Source organism: Capricornis sumatraensis, chromosome 10 (assembly GCF_032405125.1).
Source record: "Capricornis sumatraensis isolate serow.1 chromosome 10, serow.2, whole genome shotgun sequence".
Taxonomy (NCBI): domain Eukaryota; kingdom Metazoa; phylum Chordata; class Mammalia; order Artiodactyla; family Bovidae; genus Capricornis; species Capricornis sumatraensis.
Genome location: NC_091078.1, coordinates 78622643 through 78637723, shown reverse-complemented (window position 1 = coordinate 78637723; position 15081 = coordinate 78622643). Strand labels below are relative to the sequence as shown.

Sequence of the window (15081 nt, the reverse complement as noted above, 5' to 3'; positions counted from 1 at the left end):
GGATGATACCCTTGCATCCTGATAAGACAGCCCATGACAAGTACAATACTTCTCTGTGTTTTATCTTAAAATTCAGGTAAAGTTAACCTTTTATCTCATAAGAAATGTACTTATTTGCTTCCGTATGAAGATACTTTGGTGATTACTTGGTGGTTAGATTACCTCCTTGGTGAGGACTTCTTTCCTGCCATCATGCTGACACTCTAAATCAGATCCACTTAGTTTCCCTTAAAGCACATCATATTTTTCTACATATCACTATTTGTAAACACATGTTGCCCCATCATTACATACAGTGTTTATTTCCTACAAGAGATTGTGTGCCACTTCGGGGTAGAAACCATGTCTCTTTTATGTCCAGCACAATACTTAATGAATAGTTTTCAAATGAATAAAAGATAACTTTTTTCTTCAAATACCTTCAAGGAAAACTATTACTCAAGGAGACTGTACCACATTTATCTTGTGGCTTTAAGTATGGCCCATTTCACAATCCACATCCTCACCTCTACCCTCACCAGGATAAAACTGCCTCAGTTTCAAAAGCACTAGAATAGAATTAGTAGAAGAGAAGTAATGCTTATCAATTCTATCATCAGCTATTAATTCTGTGTATGTCTCTGAAATATATTATAGATCCTATAAAGTAGTACAGTCTAATCAGTACAGTAAAAAAGCAAATATATGTCTCCCAAAACTGGGATAAACTTCCATTAAAAAAGGCACTCACTCTCTGTAAAGATAATTCCATGAATGCATACATAGCTGGCTAGAGGACAGATGGATAAATAATAGTAATAATTTCCCCTGTGTTGAGCATTAAGCTTATTAGGTATTGTGCTAAGTATCTTGTTTCATCTAAAATTCACAATTATAGTGGTGATTTTTATTAACTCCATTTATAACTCAGGAACCTGAGACTTGAACCAAAGAGCTTTCAGAAGCCATTCTACCAATAAGTGATGGAGTTAAGGTTCAAACCTGGGTCGCTCTATCACACACCCAAGAGTTTAGAGTCTTAACCATTCCCCAGTCCCTCCAAACTGGATCCAATTCTTAAATGTGAGCTTACAAGAAAGAGGGAGCTTAGAATATCTACAGACAATGTTATTCAGTGCCCTTAATTTTCCATTTGCTTTGATAAAGATAATCACACACAGGGAGTCACTGCAGGTCTTTTGAAGAAGAGCCTCGTAACAGCTGTTCCAACAACCTGCGCAAAAATGGAGGCTGGAGAGCTGTCCCATTCTTCTAATGGAATCCCAGCCATTGCTTTAAATTGCATAACAGGCTGCACAAAAATGAGCCTGGAAATTTTTCATGATTGATATACTTATAACCTACTTCTGGGAACATGAATGCAATCATATGTTCAATCATTTAATATATGCTCAAACTCTCATAAGTCATAGAAGCGAGCTGAGAGTTTGGCATAATATTGAAGAACAATGGTGTAGTTGCTAACTTTGTGAAGAACTGCCTTTTCTTTTTGGGAATGATTTTATTCTCTTGAGTACTAAAATGATGCTGCTGCTGATGATAATAATAGCTAATATTTATTAAACATTTGCTGAATGCTAGACAATACTAAGTGCTTGGGATGAATTTCTCATGTGATCCTCACAATCCTTTGAAATAGTCACTATTTTTTCTTTCCCTTTTTTGTTTCATTGTTTTATTCATTCATTTATGAGTGAATGAACCTGTCTTAAGCTACTGTATCCCATTCAAAGATGAATGTAATATGATCTGTGCCCTCAAGGAATTCACTATCTAGTGAGTAGAGGGAGTATGCAGGCATATGAACTGTTTGCTGTCGCTGTTGAGTTGCTAAGTCATGCCCTACTCTTTGTGACCCCATGGACTGTAGCCTGCTAGGCTCCTCTGTCTATGGGATTTCCCAGGCAAAAAGACTGGAATGGATTGCCATTTCTTTCTCCAAGGGATCCTCCCAATCCAGGAATCGAACCCGGGTCTCCTGTTTGGCAGGCGAATTCTTTACCCTTGTGCCACCAGAGAAGACCCTGGCACATGAGCTAATAAGTTAATAATTAGTGTCCAGTGTGGTTAGGATTACAATTAACATGGTTGAGATACTGGCAATTGTATTTCCCCCAATTGTTCCTAACATCACTTTCCACTCTTCCGTGCTTCACAATTCTAGAGCAGGCAACCAAAACTCAAGACCTGTCGCTTCTCTGTCTGAATGCAGCGGTGCTTACCTGGCATTTCAGGTGCTTGCTTCTTCCTTCTTGCATCTTGCATATCACTGCCAAATTCATCTTCCCCCAGTCACTCCTATAAATAGGTCCTCCCTTTGCTTGGAAAATCAAGAATCCTTAATGACTTACCTTTCCTTAAAAAATAAGTTAATGACAAAACAATTTTTTTTTAAGCTCAGGCTCCTTGCTTTAAGAAACTTCTACAATCTTACTAAGAGTTTCTATTTTCCTACTGCTCCTAATCGTGAGGCTGCTCTTCTAGTACACTCTCATATTTACTACTGGAGGAGCACTTTTTGTTCATTTATTTCTCTTTACCATAATTCATGCTAAAATACCAATAGTGTTCATATTGAAAAACCCTGAGCCAAGCTGTAGGCTCTCAGGGTAGGGACTATGTCATGTTCATTATTTTATTACTCTCAGCAAATCAGGGAGCTTTGACTATGCAAAGTACCCAATAAACATTTGCTGAACCACAACTCAAACATTATCTGCTGAAATGATTTTTTAAAAAGAACAATTGTTAGACAGTATTTTTTAATATATATTAAACCCATTGCTTATTATATCCCATTCTATTTTCATGGGAAAATTCCTCACAGTGAACAACAACAGAAAAAATTTTTTAAAAATGGGATTTCTGCTCCATTTACAATTTATCACCAAAAGATGGATTCACTCTCCTTTTATAGTCTGTCTTCTGCTTGATAGCAATAGGACCTGGTATAAGGGCAAAATCAAGACTCATGATTAAAGTGGCCTTAGTGATTTTAAGAATCTCTCCAAGAAAGATGAACATTCTTGAAAAAGTTGAAGATCAGATATTTCCTGAACATGGCACATTCATAGAATCTCAGAATCCCAGGGTTAAAAGGGACTTTTAAGATTCTTTTTCATAATCACCACAGATAAGAGAGAGTTGGGTTTTGCAGCTGATATTTAATTAATTCAGTTCTTCTAAGAGAGAAAAGTTCTTAGAGCAGTTAGACATCTACCTCAGAAGTTTCTTATGGATTCATAAAGTGTTCACTAGTGGGAATTTCTCTTAAAATGCTATGACAAATGAAATGAAGCAACATGTAGCTGAGACTAGGAAGAAACAAGTGTGATCAACTGTTCCTTCCCAAATTATTTTTTAAGTTAATTTTGCAAAAAGCTGAATGTTTTTGTTTTCTGCAAGTGTTCAGGTTGATACAAAATTTATTTTCAATAATAATAGAGCAGAGAGAATTCATTCATCCACTCGTAAGTCAATACATGTTTTTCTTAGAGAACTATGATTTTTAAACTCATAACTAAAATGAGTTAGCATTATCATGGTGGAAAACGGGTTTTTGTGGTCAAGCAGGCCTGAATTCTTGTGTAAATTTCTGAACTCTCCCTGTATAAGCTTCGGAAAGCTACTTAAACTTTCTGGGCCTTATTTTTTTTAATCTAAAAAAACAAATGGTCTCATGATATCTACTTCATAGGATTGCTTTGAAGAATGAAATAATACATTTAAAAGTATCTAACATAGAGACACACAAGAAGTATTCAGAAATGTCAGTTATCATTTGTATTATTGAACTGACCATTATAATGCAAGTTATCTTAGAATTATTTATATTTACAGTTTTATTATTATACTTACCTCTGTAAGAAAAATCATTAAAAAATAAACTAGTGTTAATATTAGCTCATTTTATTAAATCCAATTGTTCATTCCTTGTCCAATATTCAGAAGGTTTTCAGTAGCTTCCAAATTGGAGAAGAAAAGGCAATTTTTAAATCCTTTCTTTGTGAATTCTTTAAAAGATATTTCAGGGAATGTGAGTTCATAAAAAAAGGGGGGGATGAGAAACTATATTTTGACCTAGGCCATAAAATAATAGGTATTAAAATGACTGTGTAATGCATAAAGCAGAAACAACACAGGTCTAATAGCATCTTAAGAAAAGCGATCCTGGAAAAATGAACTAGATTCTAAAAAGCCGGAGGGAATACCAAGTCATCAAATTCCATGTAGGAGAAGCAACTGTAATATGAATTTTTCGAGACCATCGGCGGATCTGGGACATTTTTATTCTTAAAAAGCTTTTTCTCTTTCCCTCCATGCTGGTGGGTCTTTATAAACTTGAATTAAAAGTGATACTCAGGATTTGAGGTGCATTCCTTTTCCTACAGCCTACGTGTTCATTCGGGAGATATTAATGCTTGAGAGAAAGGGGAGAAGCTGCTTTGTTAGCTTGCAACAAAGTAGGTCAGCTGTGAGAGGGCAAAGAGCAGCCTGAAGAAGATGGAATGGGGTCCTTTATAAAGAGGCAAAGATACTAACGGCTGACCTTACCAGCAGTTGTTCATTATCTGTGAGCCTCTGTGAATGAAGGGGGACAGATGCTAAATCTAAGACCTTTGGGAAAGGCAGTTTCCCCTCCAAGCAAAGATCATAGGGTCTCTGTTCTTGGTGGTTGAGATGCAGGGCACAATACTGAAATATTAGGTGGGCTTTAAGGGGACAAGCACGGCAAGTATCATTGGCTTGTGTGTGACCGAACTCAAGCCAGAAGGGAGCCTCAGCTTGGAATCTCTCGAGAAGCACTGCCAAACACTGACTTGTATCTTATGTTCCTGAAAGCTTTGCCGTTTGGTTTTATTCCCCTTCAACTCAACATATGCTTTTCTTGCTTCCAAAATATATGCTTCTCTATTTAGTATTGTCAACCTGTTAGTTCACACAAATAAGGCCTCTTAATTTTTAACAAGATTCTTCTTCTACTCCACATCCTGATGCTGAACCCTACTATTAAAAAGAAAATCATTCAAAGCTTTCATAATCATTTTGGACCGTCTAGAATAGTGATCCCCACCATTGTGGTACCTGGGACTGATTTTGTGGAAGATAGCTTTTCCACGGACTGGGTGTAGGGGCATCTTTCAGGATGATTCAAGAGCATTACATTTATTGTGCCCTTCGTGTTAGTCACTCAGTCGTGTCTGACTCTTTACAACCCTATGGACTGTAGCCCGCCAGGCTCCTCTGTCCATGGAATTCTCCAGGCAAGAATACTGGAATGAGTTCCCATTCCCTTCTCCAGGAGATCTTCCCAACCCAGGAATTGAACCTGATTCTCATGCCTTGCAGACAGGTACTTTACTGTCTGAGCCACCTGGGAAGCCCTTTGTGCACTTTATTTCCAATGTAATGCCACTGCTGATCTGAAGGTGAAACAGGTCCATGGTCCAGAGGCTGGAGACCCTTGCTGTAGAGGATTTGTGTTTTCTGTTTTTAGTCTGAGTTTTTCAAAAATATCACATTGTTTTGCATATGGATAGAACAATACACAAGATTTTTACTTCCTCTGCTTGCTCTGTCCAATGGAGTTGTGTTTTCTGTGATTTGGTCTAGTCTACATGTAAGGTGTATATCAAATGTAGGCAAAGTTATCCTTGAAAAAAAATCTTTAAGTTGACCATAGAGTAGATATGATTTTGCACATGTAATCCTGCAGAAAAATTTTTGTTCAAAGGGAAGTTTGAGGAAGACTGAATTCTAAAGGAGGGGATGTCTGAAATAAGAAAAGTGTGGAAGAGGGAAACTTAAATGCAGATAAATGGATGTTTAAGCCATTCTGCTTCTGAGGTAGCAGTCTGATCTCTCTAGGGTATGCTGGATGGATAGAGAATTTTAATGTGCTCTTGCTTCCCTATGCCATGAACCCCATTTCATTTTAACATTAATGCCCTGTGATGTTAAGAGATGTCCTGTGATTTCTTTGTTTTGTTTTGTTTTTTAATTTAAATTTATTTATTTTAATTGGACGCTAATTACTTTAGAATATTGTATTGGTTTTGCCATACATCAACATGAATCCACCACGGGTGTACATGTGTTCCCCATCCTGAACCCCCCTCTCACCTCCCTCCCTGTACCATCCCTCTGGGTCATCCCAGTGTACCAGCCCCAAGCATCCTGTACCCTGCATCGAACCTAGACTGGCAATTCTTATATGATATTATACATATTTCAATGCCACTCTCCCAAATCATTCCCCCCTCCCTCTCCCACAGAGTCCAAAAGACTGTCCTATACATCTGTGTCTCTTTTGCTATCTCGCATACAGGGTTATTGTTACCATCTTTCTAAATTCTCTATATATGTGTTAGTATACTCTGTTGGTGTTTTTCTTTCTGGCTTACTTCACTCTGTATAATAGGCTCCAGTTTCATCCACCTCATTAGAACTGATTCAAATGTATTCTTTTTAATGGCTGAGTAATACTCCATTGTGTACACGTACCACAGCTTTCTTATCCATTCATCTGCTGATGGACATCTAGGTTGCTTCCATGCCCTGGCTATTATAAACAGTGCTGCGATGAACATTGGGGTACATGTGTCTCTTTCAATTCTGGTTTCCTTGGTGTGTATGCCCAGCAGTGGGATTTCTGGGTCATATGGCAGTTCTATTTTCAGTTTTTTCAGGAATCTCCACACTGTTCTCCATAGTGGCTGTACTAGTTTGCATTCCCACCAACAGTGTAAGAGGGTTCCCTTTTCTCCACATCCTCTCCAGCATTTATTGCTTGTAGACTTTTGGATCACAGCCATTCTGACTGGCGTGAAATGGTACCTCATTGTGGTTTTGATTTGCATTTCTCTGATAATGAGTGATGTTGAGCATCTTTTCATGTGTTTGTTAGCCATCTGTATGTCTTCTTTGAAGGAATGTCTATTTAGTTCTTTGGCCCATTTTTTTGATTGGGTCGTTTATTTTTCTGGAATTGAGAAACTATAAGCAAGGTGAAAAGACAGCCTTCAGAATGGGAGAAAATAATAGCAAATGAAGCTACTGATAAACAACTAATCTCAAAAATATACAAGCAACTCCTGCAGCTCAATTCTTTGTTGTTTTGAGACAAAACATCATGGTAGAGACAACGTGGGAATGAGAGGGATTGAAAAGTGACTTTTTTTTTTTTTATTAAGACCTAGAGTTCCAGTTCAGTGTAAAGACAGCCATTTTGAAAGTATCACAAAAGAAACACTCACAGATATGTTAAGGATTTTTCATGAAAAAGCCAGGTGAATTTGCTAAAAAATAAAAATAAAAAAACCAATGCCTTGAGGATCCTCAGAAATGACCAATGCTTATGCAGAAATCATTTTCACTCAAGATATTAAAGCTCTGGGGCTGCTTGATTTGTACTGAGTGAATCCAGTCTCTAGTTTTATAAAATCTCATTATCCAAAAAAGTGTGCTATAAATCCAGCCACTAAATTCGTTGCCAGCTTCCTAATGTGGTCATCCTCAGTGTCACCCTAAAAAGTAGAGCTGTTTTATCTGAGGCTCAGGTTTTAAAATTTCCACTCATATCACCTCAAACACATTGAAAGGAAACACACTGAAAGCTCACATCAAATATACTTTTGACTGTAAACAAATAGTTTCCTTTATTATGACTGTTGGTTTTAATTTCTCAGGCTTTCTTTTGTACTTTCCATCAGTTCATTTTTTTCTATTTTTCAGTAGGCCTTTGAAATTCTCAAAGGCCCTAGGCTGGGAGATAAACCCTAATGAGGGGGGTGAATAAACTGGCCTTTCTGAAAAAGAACACCTCGGTCAGTCATTCTAAAGAACATTTAGTCCTTTTGTCCCTCACACTGAAAAGAAAGTACCAAATTCTTGATCTACAAAACAAACGCAGAAGTTTCTCTAACAAGTAAATGCCCCCATTCTTCATATTTTCATCATACAAGGAGATTCTGGACAAAATGTAGCTTGATGAAACCAGATGGCATCATTATATTTGCATTTGAAGATGTTTTAAGTTAAAATCTTACTCTTCTTAATAGTGTTCTTAGCCAATCATGAAAGGTTAAAAAGGACCTAATGTGTCTCATAGAACATTAACATCTATAGAAGGACACAGTCTCATGCCCAGATTGGATGAATTCCAAACAAACTTGTTTCCTGTCTTTGCACAGCCTCCATTGTGATCGGGAAATGGTGGTGTGAGATGGAGCCTTGTCTAGAAGGAGAAGAGTGTAAGACACTCCCTGATAATTCTGGATGGATGTGTGCTACAGGCAATAAAATCAAGACCACAAGAGTAAGTTGTTTTGTTTTGTTTTTTCCAAATGTCTCTTGCATGTTACAAACTGTACTGTTTGCCTTTGGGTTGTGTAAAGAGCACCCAGAGAAGCTTTGAACAGGAGAGAAAGAAGCCTTTTCCCCAGCAGAAACTATTTTTGATGGTTCAGATCAGTGTCCATCCATCAAAGAGAAGTTAGAGATTGAACTTGACTTCTCCATACTGAGCAGTTTAGTGTGTCTGTTATGGACTCATAAACAAAGCTAGGCTGCCATCGCCAAAGGGAAGAGGGGCAGTGAGGCGGGTATTTGGATAATGCATTGGACATCTATGGTGCTCAGAATAGATAATAAAATACGATCTTACCTAATTCATCCAGATGGTTTTCTAAAAAGCTCTGCATTTAAGTACTGCTATTTTCTAAAGGTTGTTTAAAGGAATTTTTGATGCCCTTTTAGGGAAATGAAAGGTTTCTCTGATGTGAATAATTGTTCTTTGCTTTGTGTGGTTGAAACAGGAATTGGCTTCAAAATATGTAATGATGTGTATGAGGCTACCCAGCCCATCAGAACTAGTGTCATGAGGCTGGAAAAGGTTAGAGAAGCCAGTCTAGGCCAATTGTTGACTCTGTAGTTACTGGTTCATAAGAAAGTTTGAAAGTTCTAATGGGGGTACCGAGGGGGTCCTTTAGGGTGTGTAAGACAGTAACTATTCACTATACAAAACTCTATTAGTACAAAAGTCTATTTGTATTTTAACAGTCAGTATGGTGATATGTACATGAACCATGAGAATATCAGCCCTGTTATGTGTGTATATGTTGCAAGTATTGGGTACTTTTTAAAGCAAGCTCCACTAGTTAAAATTCCAATATGTCAAACTTGTAAGTTTCCAAAAGAATGATCCAAATTTCAAAGGGCATATCTGATTCCATCCCCTCAATCATGAGTCTTAACCTGGTCTTTCTTCTCAGAATTTTCATTTCAAAAAATAAAATTGGTTCTTGCATTTTTGTGATGCAGAAAACATAACACTTTATGAAACTTTTTATAAGTGAAGTTCTGTTTTTCTAGTTTAGTTGCCTATGCTGACCACGTTAGCCAGTAAATGGCTCTACGCCCCTGGCTTGCAGCCAGAAGGCTTGTCAAAACCATCCTATCTTGTTAACCTACAAATTGAAGGTGCCAAGAAGTTCAATCTGGACTATTGTATTTCATTTCAGTGCAACATCTACAGAAGAGAGTGTTTAAAACTGAACCTAGTTTGTGCTACTTACCCCAGAAGTCATCTTAATTAGCTGGTCTAGAGTATGGATTTTTTGGTTTCCCTTTGGCTACATTTTTCATGAAGATGATTTTACCAGATAATTTGAAGCTACCCTTGCAAGTTAGTTTTAAGCTGCTCTGTATTTTAGCCAGTATGGTTGGAAATCAATAGCTGTTGTTTTGAACATGTTGTTGACATACTCTCTGCCAAATCTCCATTCCCTATTCCAAGTGATAACCAATCACCCTTCATTGATGGTAATCCTTGTTCTCATAGTACCTTCAGACTTAAAACTCCTTAAAGAACAATAATGCAAGTCAAAATATTTCAGAATTTAGATATGTAAAGTTCCAAGAGTACCAATGAGAAGATTCTTTGGCTGACAGAAAATAAAACAAAACAGAGAAATTGTTAATGCTGCTTATTTGTGACTCATGTCACTTTCTTTTATTTGGCTTTCATAGAGTATGTTTTAAAACCATCATGCTTGCGGTAATACATCCTAGACATTCTTCTGAATCACCAAAGTATGGTGTGTGGAATCTGATCATGGTAACAGAGTCAAGTACACATTGTGTTCACTATGCCATAGGTGGGCTGAATGCAATCCAAATAGGTGAACAGTATAAGAGAAATAAATCACCCTTACAGGCAGTTTAAAAGCAGAAGATGTACCTGTTTCTGATGTGTACATCTGTTTCAGGCAAAGAAATGAGAGTCCTCCATAGCTATGTGTGTGGCACATCAGTCAACTAAAAATTCTCAAGTCTGTCTTTAGAGAAGGAAAAAGAAGGCAGTAGAAAAAGCTGAATGTTTCAGACCTTACGAAAACCCAAACACTGCAATTGACATATTTTCTTCCCCCTTCTTTACAAAGAAATTCATGATGAAATATACACTTTTAAACACAAAAGCCACAAGTTAAGTCCAAATGATATACACAGGTGCTCCATCCCATATAAATGGTTAACACCAGTCCTTAGATCATACGCTCTAAAAAATAGGTTGTATATGAATTTTTCTAGTATCCCTTGTGTGTTTTCCCCCATCAGAGTATAAATATGCCTACACACTTCAAATGTTGACCCTAGCAATTTAACTTTTAAAAGTTTAAGTCACAGATGTATTTTAATTAGGAATCATATGTTTTTGCTGTTCTTTAAGAAGTAATCTTTAGGGTAAAAAATTCAAGACCTTATTAAAGTAAAAGGAAGAATAAAGAAAATCACCTCTTTTTGTTGTATGGGTAAGATTGGCTCAAAGAGTTCTTTAAGAAAAAAACAAAAGCAGAAAACTGAAAAACATACTCAGACTGCTAATGGCAACTGTAAATTTCCTGCAAACTTATTTTTTAAAAGGAGATTCAGTGTAAAGAAATTTGAAGGAAAGATTCCTGGGACTTCAGGCTTTCTCCCTACATTTTATTTTTCCATATAAACTCCCTATTGTGTGAGTTACTTCCCAACTAATCATCCTAAGCCAAAATTCTCAGCATTTTTTGAAATGTCAATAAACAAAAGATGGTTTAAAGTGTGCTCTAATTTAAATTTTTTAGAATGCTCACTTTTTAAGGAAGGTGGAGAGTAGAAATTCAGTGTTTCATTTAACCCACCAGATACCACAGAATATAGACTAGCCAGGGTAACAGGCCACAGTCTGAAGGAAAATCTTGGGGAAATTGGATCTGGGTGCAATAAAACTCAGAAGGAAGGAGAAAAGATAAGTGGAATCAAGCAGAGGCTTCCCTTTCAGGAGACTTGGCAGAATAAACCATAGGGAAAGAGGAAACTTCCTGAATGCCACGCTATGGAGAGAAAGTAATCACACTTGAGAGGTGCTCCAAAAACTTGGCATGGGCACAGTAAGATAGATGCCTTCTGAGAAGAAGCTTGGTGCATCTGGGTGAAGCTTCTTGGCTGAACTTTAACACTGTTCCTGCTTGATCATAGCTTACATTGTTCTATCAAATTGCTTTGTTGGGAATTTGGGGCAAGACTAAACTACCTAAATATTGGCTAGAGATTTTCTTCCTATAGTTTTAGATATCCATTAGTTTATCCCTTTTCTTTAAACTGATATATGAAAAACGTAAATTGACTAAATTTTACCCCCGTTCCTCCTTGATCATGGCTTCAGTTTTTTTTTTTTTAATTACATTGCTTTGTAGGTAGTTTGTAGCAAGACTAACCTGCCTAAATATTGACTAGAGATTTTTTTCCTATGGTTGTGGATACCCATTGGTTTATCTCTTTTGTTTAAGCTGATGAAGGAAAAGCAGAAGTGTGAAAGGTGAAGAGGCTGTAGTCTATGTATTCAGGAAAGAATCTACTACCTTGTGTATTCAGGAATAATGACTTAATTCAGAAAGCTAGACTTCCCCTTTGAGGAAATAAGTCGTCTGACAATGCTGTAATAATTTATGTGTAGAAAGTGAACAATGATTGTTTGGGGACAGGAAGAGGAAGGGAATAAAATGAGGACAAATCCAAAATCACTCGGGAAGGAAAATTAGTAGATTAAAATACCAGAACGTAATCTGGTTTTATATCTGGGCAAATATCAAGCAATTTCTTGGATTTCCTTCATCCAAGTATGTTAATGTCTTTCACATTAGTGAGGAGATCAACAGTTAGTGTACTCTGTAATGTCTCATTCCCTAAAAGAGTAAGTTACAGACCTCAGATTGCAATCTAACCCCTCAGATTATACACCTAACCACAATAGCCATCTTTTCAGATGTGATATGCCCTGTGACTCACCCAGTGCAATTCACCAGAGTCATTTGTCCACAGCCTCCTGGCCTTATCCTCCTAATGGCTTTGCATATCTCCACCCACTCCAATCACCCCAGTGTTTTGTTTTTTTTTTTATTAATATAACTGAGGAGTAAAATACCAGCTTTGACATATTGCAGCTTCTTCACTCCAAATTCCACCAGGCATGAAAGGTTCTGAGAGTCTTGACAGTCTTGATCTCATCTGTTCGTTTTGCAAGAAATGCCTATGAGAGAGAGAGAGAGAAATGATGGGGAAAGAGGGGAGGCTGGAGTGGGAGTGGCATTTAGAGACTGCAGGAAGGAAGAGTACACTATCTTCTTAAAGAATAAACTGCTATCAAAATTGCCACAAATGATCCAAGTGTGCTCATTCATTTCTTTAACTAATAAATAGTATCAAACCTCTATTCTCTAAAGTTAAAGTCTTGGGAATGTGATGATGGTCATGATATGGCCCCTGGCCTTCCACGAAGGATAGAGCCTAAAGTCGGGTGGGATGGGGAGAGAGAAAGGGTCATTACACATTTTTTTTTTTAAAGGCAATTCCAGATTAGTTTTGGAAATGTCTCTTTCTCCTTCCTTTTGGTGGAAAAGAAGACAGTGAAAACAAATGTCATAAACACCACTGGACTATAAGAAACCAAAGTTTGAAAGTATCTGTTATTTGTATGGAAAGAGTAAAAAAATAAATGTGTGAAGTTTTCTTATACATTCTGCCCCTGGCCCAACCAACTTTTGAATGCAAGCATGTATTACCATTCCTACCTAACCCTGAAAGCTTTAAATGGACTTCACTCCTGGACTCAGAATACTCAGTTTCTAAAACTATAAAGAATTAAGAGATGATGGAGAAAACTGTTTTAAGTCCTAGAACTCTAGAATAGAACCTTCAACTTTATTAGAACCATCATCATGCTCTAAACCAGTGATTCTTCATGCATTCATCCTTCTGAATATGAGTCTTTGGGACCATTATTTGAATGGATTGAATGACATCAGCAGTTATAGAAGTATGCCATTGATTGCCCTTGAAAACTATATCATTGTTTGAGTGGAACACTTTCTTGCCTTGCAAAGGTCTCTTAAATTCCTCAACAAGTGTGATCCAACCTTGGCAATGACTTCACCTTGTGCCACCCCTCTGCATCTTACGAGCGACCAACATGACAAGGCTAATGAATTTCCTTCTCATGACATTCTCATCAGACAGACATAGGAATAACTACATAATTTACAGAAAGAGTCCAGTGCATAATGAAAACACAAAACCCCTTTTTAAATATTACTAAGAATTTCAAGATGGCAATTGGTCATTAAACCAAGTGTGAGGTCCTTTTCAGCACAGGGCTCCCCACAGTTACGTAGGTTGCGTACCGATGCTCGCAGTCTTGCTTAACCATTGCTCCAAGAGTCTGTGTCCTCACTTGTGGCAAAAATTAGTGAATTGATAAAATATGGTGGCCTGTGCATGTGCTTTGATCACCGTTTGAAAACTACTGCTCTAGGCTTGAACATTTTTTATTTCAGTGCACTTGAAAGAAGCAACATCCTAAAAATTCATGGTGTCCTTAATTTTCCTCCTAATCATCTTTCTTTGTGCCTTCTTTTCCTTCTTTTCTTCCTGAAATTTCTTTCTTTCTCTCTTTGCTTTCAGATTCACCCAAGAACCTAACGGAAGCATTTGTTATAGTAATAAAGAAATCAACTCTGCGGAAAATACATTTTAAAAAGTTAAAACATCTTATACATTAGAAGCCAAATGGATTTCTTATTTGCACTTTGACTGATTACCAGATAAGCACAGTGCTTTTACTGTGTATCACAGAGTATCCTAGAGGGAGAAGACCTGAAGTTTTGGCAGTACCATGGAAAGTGGGTTAAGAAAAAAAAATGGGTTTTCTCAATGCAAATTTTTTGGGATTACAAAGAACGATCAACTATCTTCTCATTTGGATCTATAGTTACTTTGTACCACTTGAAATACATGTATATACATAATATTTTGAAATATTATATATTCTCTTCAAGAAATGAACTGTACCACAGTTTGAGACGGCTGGTGTACGTCTTTGAGTTTTGGATGTTTTGTTTTGTTTTCTTGTCATTTCTTTTGCTATCGGCAAGGAAAACATGTGCCCTTTTGAGAGGTGGGCATGGCACTGACACTGGAAGGCCAGCTACAGGTGGACTCCTGGAATCAGGCATCAAAACAACACCGAGGCAAGAGCTCCCTTCTGTTTCTACAGATGGTCCAAGGAAGCACATCATCCTGACTTGTTGTTTTCTATCCTGTACAATATTAGCATGCAAGCTTGGCTTACATAACCATACTTTATATTCAATTGATATATAATACCGTTCTAACCTCTTCCAGGAAAATATTTTTAGAACTACTAGCTTTTCCACAGATAAAGAAAAACGAGGATTCTTGAGGGAGCCACTCCACCATGCTGTTAAGACTCCGGCAGAGTGATGGTCAAATATGGATCCCGGTATTGAGTTCTGTAAATACAGTGTCTTAAGGCTTTGTATAGCTATCCTAAACTGCAGAAATGTCCTCTGATTAAATCCAAAGTCTGACATCATTAATAACATAGTGCTGTAGCAACAAGTCTTATCATGGCACCTCTTTCTACATTTGATTTGATTTTTCCAAGAATATTTAGAGATCTCTTCTGGTGAGATGGAAGGACTGTTAAAGCAGTTAGGTTTCAGAATGATCTGTGTGACCAAATGTTGG

General features: G+C 37.3%; 1 protein-coding gene across 1 annotated transcript in view; it reads left to right on the top strand.

Annotated features, from left to right (window-relative positions):
- TAFA1 (TAFA chemokine like family member 1) overlaps positions 1-14013 on the top strand; it is a 505032-nt gene extending 491019 nt beyond the window's left edge. The window contains exons 3-4 of the mRNA XM_068982543.1: positions 8193-8317; positions 13996-14013. Coding sequence (XP_068838644.1) covers positions 8193-8317; positions 13996-14013 — 143 coding nt within the window. The remainder of the gene's footprint in view (positions 1-8192; positions 8318-13995) is intronic.
- Positions 14014-15081: the final 1068 nt, after the last annotated feature.